We start from the raw sequence: 9419 nt of genomic DNA, 5'->3' as shown, positions 1-9419 counted from the left end.
AATTCCAGGTTTAGCCATAATTTCCACTGTAACATTTAATCATTTGTGCCATCAGCAGGGATGGAAGATTTTAGGCTTTGGAAGCCTTTCATGTCAGGAATATCATCTAATTGTTTTGAAAAAGAAGATATACATTGCTTAAAGAATTTGAGACCATAGAAAAGCTTTTGACAAAAAAATATAAATTATCAGTTGTATTTATAAAATTATAGCACACTGTCTGTAGGAAAAAAAAGAAAGCGGACGTTTTGAGAACCTGACTGGCAGTCTTCATTATTCATTTCTTCTCTGGATTTAAATAAAAAATCATGTCAGATATGTAGAGAATGCAGCTGTTTGGGACTGTGTTTAATTTTATGTAGGTAAAAGACCCTTAGCAGTTCAATGTTAGCTTTACTACCTTGGCATCAAGGATGACTGAAATTGGTGTCTGATTTCTCAGTTTTAGTGAGGTTTTGATAAAAGAACCCATTCTTTTTCTGTCTTGAGTTCAAAATGAGATAGAATTTATTCTAGTTTTGGAAAATCCAAATCAAGATTTATTTAATTCTCAAAGATGTGTAGGTGATGGGACTTCAGATGATTAGGGCCTTTTTCAACTTCTTTTTTCCATACCCATTAGGTATATTTTCCACCTTTGGTGATTGCTGTGTTCAGCTAATCTGTCAGTTTAACCAAAGCAACAATTTCACAATGTAGATTTCTTTCTGATTGTGTGCTGTGTAATCAATATACTGATATAATGTGAGTGTAATTTCCTCTCTTATTTTATCTCCACTGCACAGTATTATAAATAAACAGCTAAAAAAGAAAAAAGAAAGAAAAGCACCAAACAAATCTGTTGCATCTTCTTTTAAGATTGTACCACTGTAGACACTTGTTCTAGTAAAGTAGAATTGGACCCACTTGATTGCATTTAAATTTTTCATGCTTCAGCAGTTTGTCTGGGAGCACAGTAAAGAAAACCCCCCGAGCGAGGATAGTTTAGAATAATAGAACTTGATTTTGTGTATTATAGCGGCACCATTTGCGCTGCTGTAGTTAGGGTTGTGTCAGCACTTCCATTATAAACCCCTGTTTGCAGGGGTTATAACTAGAGAGATATTTTTTATCAGAAACTTTATTTAAAATCATTCAAGTGACTTTGATAATAGGAGAAAAAAATTATAATGGAAATTAATAAATTTCTGATAACTTTTACAAGCCTTATTTATTATGAATATTGATTTTTAAAAATTTTTTCCCCCCTCTCACCAGGGATTTTAGAAATGCACTTTGAATATTTTAGATGTAAAATTGGGAAGCTATTATGGCTTAAGATTCGACTGCTATTTATACTCGTATTTTAACATTAAAACATTTTAACACAACAACCTGTTCTGTGCTTTAACGTTATCATAAACATCAACCCCTCAAATGGATCAGATTCTTCTCCCTCTGAATTTGATGAGACCTTGGAGCTCTGCCTTTGGACCCAATGGAGTTCTGTGTACAGAATTCTCGCATTTAAGTAAAAACAAACAGGTAATGAGTATAAACTTGCATGAAGTAATGGACTGGATAACACCCGGTCAGAGAGTTTTTACTGATTATAAACCCAGGCATAATCAATATTTGGTGCATAACCTGGCACTCTCAGAAGACCTGTACACATGACGTATATTGATTGAGTTAATGATTGTGCTGGGAAAAGAAGGCAGAGGGCTTAATCTAGCAGGGGCCTACATCTCTGTCCCTTTTAGTCCAGTGTTTTAAGATCTAGCAACCAAAACCTTGAAAGGTACCACTAAGTGCTGACCTCTGGACGTAAATCTTGCCGTTTTAATGAAGGTTTGGGGGAAAACAGAAGCAAAACACGTCCCTAAAAATTATGTCAGGAGGGGAGCAAGTGCCTGGGAGGCCTGCCTGAGCTTGTTTTTCTTTTTAGGATCGAGGACTATAGGTAACTGAGTCAAGTACAGTATAAAAATGTGTCAGACTAGAATGCAGCAGTGGAGAAGAGGGTGGGTGGAGCTGAAAAGCATTTGAACCTTGCCCTTGGTCTGTTCTCTTCGTCTAGTACAGAAAAGAGATGCTGGGCATGGCTTGAGATTGTTAGTGTGTGACTTTGTCAATACAGTTTTATTTTTAAGGTTAACAGAGTTCACTTTTCTCTATGTAATCAACTTAAACAACAGAACATGAATAGAGATTTTTTATTTAATTGTGTTTAAAATATCATGAATAAGAGGAAAGTATATTAGTGTATATGGCAAAGAAAAAATGTTTCCTCTATAGTGCATTAACAGTAGATAGCTTTACTGAGTGGTCACTTGAGGAAATACCAAAAGCCTGTTTATGAAATAGAGGTGAAGCCTTTCTAGACTAATTATATTCAGCATGTAATTTCTAAACTTCAGTCTGAATTTTGATTTTCAATTAACATTCCCAATTTGAAGATAATTTTCTATTTAATGTAATTGCAGGAAATAATTTATTGGCTGATTAAGACTGAGGGCCCAGCCTTCCTTAAGAAAACAGTCCCTAACAAACCAGCCTTTAAAGCCAACTCGTAGCCTTGGACAGATTCAGCCTATTTTTGCAGCTGCAGAGTTGTGTTTAATTAGGATTGTGCACTATTATTCACTGGTGCAGTTTGTAGTTGAAATTATTCTTAAGAGACATTTTCATTTCTAGTTTTCTGTCATGATTAATTTATGGTGAAGAAACAGCCATAGCTATTGCTTTTCACAGGAGCTCGTTCAGACCGAAACAGGAACGAGATCTGCTGAGAAGGAGAAAGAGAGGAAAATCCTTTATTGTGACTTTCAGTTTTCATGTCTGGTTTTCAAATTGCACAGAGCATTGACTTATATTTTCATGTGAGTGATTACATTAACATGACTATTTTAATGAGACGAGGGAAAGTACACCTTTTATTTTATCATGGATCACAATAATTATGAGCCAGAACCTCTTGAAGTACGTACAATAATGCCGGTTGCTGAACTCCTGGCATGTTCTCTGTAGCATCAACACAAATTCTGTAGTGTAGTAAGAATGTAATACATGGTTTAAATTCCTCAGTTCTGCTTATTGGCAACGTCAATATAAGACTCCCACTTACACTTAGGATCCCTTAAAGAAAACGCAAACCGTTTTTTTTCTCCACCAGTATAGAGTTTAAGAGGCAGGATTATCTCTATTTACAGAATAGTTATTCTAAATAGGTATCAGTGTTTTAATATGTTTCAAAGCACTTCAAAGCTTGTAATACTTTCATATAGAACTGTGTATAATTAGATTAGTTGATCCTATATTAAATTTTTTTTCACTGTAGGATACTAAATCTGAACTCCTCATTAATTGTGAGAAATTTAGCATTAGCTGTTAAATCCTATGTGAAACACAGGCTGCTACATAAAAACTACTGTTTAAATTGGAATTAACTTAATTATTTTTCTTTTCACTTGATATTTCCTTCACTGTAATATTCATGAAAGCATGTGATGGATTTGTAAATTTAACTGTTAGTCTCAGATTTCCAGACCCTTTAATCAGTATTTATTTGTCTGTAGAAACAGTACTAGCAAGTTAATGATTTGCTAATTTGAAAAATGCTCATGTGGTTTCCTATGTTAACTGATTTGTGCATTTTTAAAGAAATGGTATGAAATCAATTATTGTTAAAAAGCAATTAAGGTGAAGATCTTATTTCTTAGTTTCTCAGCAATTTCAGTGTCAAGGATATTCTAAAGTTACTAAAACCTGGGAAAACAGCTGATATATTTTAGCTGCCTTCTTACAGGTTTATTAATGATTATTTTAACAGTTGCAGTTAATCTTATTAGAAATTTTAAAGAAAATGTTTTCAGATTTTGAGTTGAAGCTAGTTATATTTTCATCTAAGTGCAGAAACCGTGGTGAAAGCTGTGTTTGCATATGAGAGGGTAGTAAGTGGCCATTATTAGGAAAAGACATTTAACATAAATCAATGCATTTATTCATTACACTTTTAAGTCATTTGAAGTAATTTGTTGAGCTATATCCTCACTCAATGCCTAATATGAAATGAAACATAATTATTTTAGATTTTTAGTTCAAACTGTAAAAGATTACTCAGATATTTCCATCCATTCAATAAAATGTTCACTTTTAGAACACTTTTCACATGAACGTCTCAAAACCTTTCCAAAAGGTAAAACTTTGTAAAATTTAAGCAGGTTAAAAGTGGATACAACTTTAAACAAACAGTAAACCAACTTATTTAGCAGAAAGGGCTTGAAAAATTGTCATCTGATTAGAAAACATTTTTGCTTACAAGGAATGAGATCAAGGAAGCATGATGGAGTCTCTCATTTAACTATTTGCTCATAACCTTCGATTGCTCATGGGAGTAAGAGTTTAAAGACTTGAACTCTTGTGCAAAATCAACATGAAAATACCAATAAAATCACTATTTTCTTCTGGCTGCAGACAATTATATTGTTTGACAAGTCAAAATGAATAGAATGACATCATATAACTTAACCCTGACCTTAACTTGGCATTAATGCTCTATCTCAGTGCTTTGGATCCAGATCCCCATAACCCATACTCTTTAGAGTACTTTTGATGACCGCATATGATAAATCTTTAAGTGTTGTAAGAAAGTGTAGTGTGTTTAGGGGTCCGTTTTGAGCTTGATTTTTTTTTTTTTAATTTAACACCATGTTTTCTTTTTGTCTGCTTTTCTTGTTTTGTAGAAGAATGTCTTCCAAGCAGGCTACCTCTCCATTTGCATGTGCAGCTGATGGAGAGGAAACAATGACCCAGGACTTAGCATCACGAGACAAGGAAGAGGGCAACAGCGATCAGCACGCGACCTCTCATCTGCCTCTACATAATGTAATGCACAACAAACCTCACTCTGAGGAGCTACCAACTCTGGTCACGACCATCCAACAAGATCCTGAGTGGGATGGAGTCATCTCAGCCCAACACAGAATGGTGAGTTTCACAGATCTCACTTAGTGATCTCTAAGTCAGTATTGTAAAAGACTGTTTGCTTCCACTTTGAGAGGCATGTTCTATACAATCCTTCATGGGTGTAAAGCTTTTTAAATGTTAAAGTGTTGGTGTCATAGATCAACATCAATATGGTGTAATTGTAAATTATAATTGTATAATTTTCTTAAGTATACAGGTCTATATAAATGAGGTCATTTGATGAGTTCACCTTCAGAAAGGAAATGCATCTATTTATCATGTTTCCATTCATATCTTGATTTATGTCATAACCTCTCTAGCTCATATATTCAAGCATTAATTTCGGACAGGAGGATGTAGCTCACAACTGTTTGTCATCTGCAAAGTGTTGTGCTGAAGGAAGAAACTTTAATGTATTTTTTGCTTGTCTCTCAGATACAGAACCCACCAAAGCTAGAATAACGTGTAGCTTTACACCACAACAAAGAGGCTGCTGCTTTAGGTGACATACACGTGCTGCTTTATTTATAGGAAATTACAACTTTTTGTAGAGAGGAAACATGTTTATGAGTAACTATGTCATGCTCCTCTGCTCTAGATCACCAGCTTTTATATAGGTGATGTTAGAAATGATCAGAATTATTATCTGTATTCTCTGCAGTAGCCTATAGAAAATTATTTTGCAACTGTAATTCTGTCTCTGCATCCCTAAAACTCTGCAATAAATGGGCAGACTGGATGAAGACTGAATGGGCATAGCACCTCAGTCAATTTATTTTCCTTGCCTGTGTTCCTGAGGAACAGAATTAAGGTATGTAGAGCAGTCAGGTGTTCTGTAAATTTAGAACGTCCTAATTCCAGACTCTCCATAAAGTGACTTTCAGAAACATTAAATTCACACAGTTAGTCTAAAATGAATACCATGCATTTAATAAAATTTCCTCTGTATTTTTATTAAATATCTATGAACGGATTTTTTTTTCAGCAAGTCTTGATATTTTTTTCCAGTACAAATTAGTAGCTTTTGATAAGGTTAAAAATAATTGTAGATTTTTTTGGATGGCACTGACAATAATGAATGTATTTCAAGTTTCACTAGAAATAATAACCCTAATGCATTGATGAAGATACATACTGGATTTTTCATGCATATCGTGATGCCTGGAATTAACTAAATGATAGCCCTACAATAATATCTATTTTATTCATATAGTAGTTTGGGGTTTTTTTCTTTCCAAAAATCAATTGCTATAAAAGATCAAACCAAACCAGAACAATGCTACCTAATCTCTAAACCACCATTTAACCCAGTGCAAAACTTTCTGTCAGGCCTAAAATATTCCTAAGTAAAATAGCTATAAAGAAAAAATATTACAGGTTAGTAAGTTGGCAAGGTAGGTTGTAAGTTGTACATATGGCTTCTACACAGAATTCTCAGGTGGAACCTTGTTTTGGATGGAGAGTCACTCTCTTGCCCAAGTCATGAGATAAGCACATCAGAATAATTTTAACTTCTGTGTTATCAGGAGGACAAGCTGGATGCAGACTAGAAAGGATAGATCATGTGTGTTGATGGAAAAAATAAATCTGTGAATTCATCAGGTACTTTTGTATTCATTCAGAGGCGTGTGCACTCTGGGAATTCAGCCTTAGGACACCAATAACATTAATAAAATGACACTGTCCCAGAGGGAAAGGGACTCCTAGCCTCTAGGAGACCCGTAAAGCATTTATTTTTTCTTCAGGCTTTTCCTTTGACCTGGAGTAATGCTTAAGCCAAAATGGTATAACCCCTTGCAAGTATGTTCAGCTGTACTCATTTGTGTTGCTCTGAAGTGGGTGTACAGCAACAGAGTGCAATCTCCATTTCTTAGTGCTGCCCTGCCATGTCAACGCTTGCTGTACCTCTGGACAGGCATGAATCAAGACCCGGCTGATCATGTTTCAGAACAGGTGCATAAACTTTGCTTGAGTGACTTAGCACTCTGGTTTTCCTCTCTCCCTTTTCTCTGTAAATGTTCCATCACATAGACAGAGATGAAATGTCCAGAAAATCATTAGGAGTTTCTTCAGTTTTCTTGGGTTAAATCCAGTGTAGATGCATGTCATCCTTATTTAGGTAGCTCTCAGCTAACCCAGATATTTTGCCCCAGCTCAAAGCTGGGTATTATTTACAAGTCTTGGCTAGAAGTGAAAACTGAGGTTCTAAGGCATGCGGTTTGGTTGCACTTAAAAGCGATCTAAAATGTACAGAACAAGGTCCCAGAATATTCACAGTTTAGGTGTTAGATGACGAGCTGGATCACAACAGTGAAGCAGTGAAAAAAATCTTTTTCTTCTTGAGGGACTGTCATTTCAGTTGACTTGTTTGAATATTTTTTTTTCTCTTATTTTTGTGCTTCATGAGCAAACATTTAAGCCTCAGTTAATTGCATAAAGTTTTTCTGAAACACCTCAGTCTCCCAGCAGTCATCAATATTGTTAGGAAAGAATTCAGAGGTGCCTGCAGTTTTCCCGATGAAGGCAACTTCATACCTCTGTAAGGGAGGATAGGAGTTTTTTTCCAGAAACACAAATTCCAGAAGGTGGGTTGGGCAATTTTGAGATAGGTGCTGTGGTAGTGACCACTTTTCTACTTAATAAAACCAAACTCCCAGAAGGTAAGTGCTTTCTGACCTTTCCCAGATGGATCCTTTCAAAGCAGGTTTGAAGAAGCACCTGCTTATACCATTTACACTGAAAGTAAAGACAGTAGTGCTGTCATTAAAATACATCAGTAGGTTGTCTAGTTATAAGATAGTGAATTCAAGGAATACTGTGTCGACATATGGGGAGGAAAAAATTTCTCTTTTATGTGGTAACTAATTAAGGGCACAATCCTGCATTCTTTGTGCCCTTAAAAGTACTAAGGATTTAACAGGAATTTGTGAGAGCACACAATATGCATCATAATATGTGAGGGCCTTACAGAACTTAGGTGAAAAAAAGATACTGTGCTAGGGCAATTTGACTGAAAAATAATTTCATTTTTTCCCCAACATGTATGGTATACTGCACTTTCTGTAATATAAGATACCTTTAAACGACATTGTCTATTATCATAAAAAAAACACACTGGCTAGAAATGTTTTCAAACTTTCACTCCCTTTTGATATCAGGCATTGCTTTCCACTGAGTCCTTTGTGTATTCTGAATGTCTGGAAGCCAAAATATTTTGTTTTAACTCCCACTCTATAGTATTTCCCAGCTGTGTACTTATATGGTGTAATAAAAGGATTTAACAAATGGGAAATAGCAGCTGCATTTGGAAATTCCCTTTGTGCTCCCTTTTCATTTGACAGATTCAGCAATGTGTAACAACTGTAACGTCAGACCTGTAATGACTTACACTGCGAGTATCGTATCACCAGCCAATTTGATGTTACAGTGGGGAGAAAATAAAACAACCGAAAGATTTCTGTAATTTCATATTGCTGAGCTGAAAAGGTTACATGTGTGTTTCTGACTGTAACTTAATATAAAAATAACTGGACATATGGGTAGTTATTGCTGCCTGTAGTAGTTCTAGAAAATAAAATCTATTTTAGGCCAAGGACGTATCTGTTTGCCGCAGTAAACTGTGGGGAAGAGGGCAAAATGGTACTAAGATAATGAAGAAGCTACCCTGTTTTCTCCCATGGACAATGAGTAGCAGGCAAGAAATACAGTTAAATTTTTAGATTGCATCCAAAACCAGTTTCTCTTGAGTCAACAGCCTGAGAGAGGATGAGAGGGGCGAAGCCGACAATACTTGCTTTTGCTAAATTTAGTAATAACTGAATTGTTGTATCCCAATAATATGTTTAATAGTAAATATGTAAAGAAACAGAGAGTCATAATTTGCTCCTTGTTCACTGTGGAACCAGGAATGGTCCCCATCTTCATACAGACCCTGCACAGCTTGTGAAGTAAATTATGGAGTCACTGTACCGATCACTACGATCGGTGATGTGTCACTGTGACGGTCACTGTACTCTTTTCCCACTGATGTTCCTCACCTGCCCACCACCTTAGAGAGTATATAGAGAGCTTGTACATGCAACGAATGAGGGTGTCAGTGTCTTTCTGCTCTTTTTGGTTACTTGGATTGAGACAGTGAGAGACTGCAACAGCGACAGAGCAGCAAGTCTAGTCTAAAGGATGGGTGTTGTTTCTCTGTGGCTGAGGAAAAACAAGCACATATACATATACAAATACAAGTTAATTACCTCCAAATATATGCTACATTTCCTCATACATTTTTGTAACACCATTCAGAGATATCTTGGACTTAGAAGGGATATGTGTCTCATTGGATTTTATCTCAAATGGCAGCATCGACATATATTTCATAATTATGTTAACTCTGTCTTCTGTTGACTTCTTGCCCAGAGAGTGAAAGGCTTCCTACCTTTCCACTGTGTCTGCACCTACATCTCAGCAGTACTGATAGC

General features: G+C 35.8%; 1 protein-coding gene across 1 annotated transcript in view; it reads left to right on the top strand.

The window, feature by feature from the left end:
* SOX6 (SRY (sex determining region Y)-box 6) overlaps nucleotides 1–9419 on the top strand; it is a 239801-nt gene that overhangs the window by 9797 nt on the left and 220585 nt on the right. Inside the window, exon 2 of the mRNA XM_010150535.1 lies at nucleotides 4725–4968. Within this exon, the coding sequence (XP_010148837.1) occupies nucleotides 4725–4968 (244 nt within the window). The remainder of the gene's footprint in view (nucleotides 1–4724; nucleotides 4969–9419) is intronic.

Source organism: Eurypyga helias, unplaced genomic scaffold, assembly GCF_000690775.1.
Source record: "Eurypyga helias isolate BGI_N326 unplaced genomic scaffold, ASM69077v1 scaffold8274, whole genome shotgun sequence".
Classification (NCBI taxonomy): Eukaryota; Metazoa; Chordata; class Aves; order Eurypygiformes; family Eurypygidae; genus Eurypyga; species Eurypyga helias.
The sequence above is the reverse complement of the archived record's forward strand: the minus strand, read 5'-3'. Positions and strand labels throughout refer to the sequence as shown.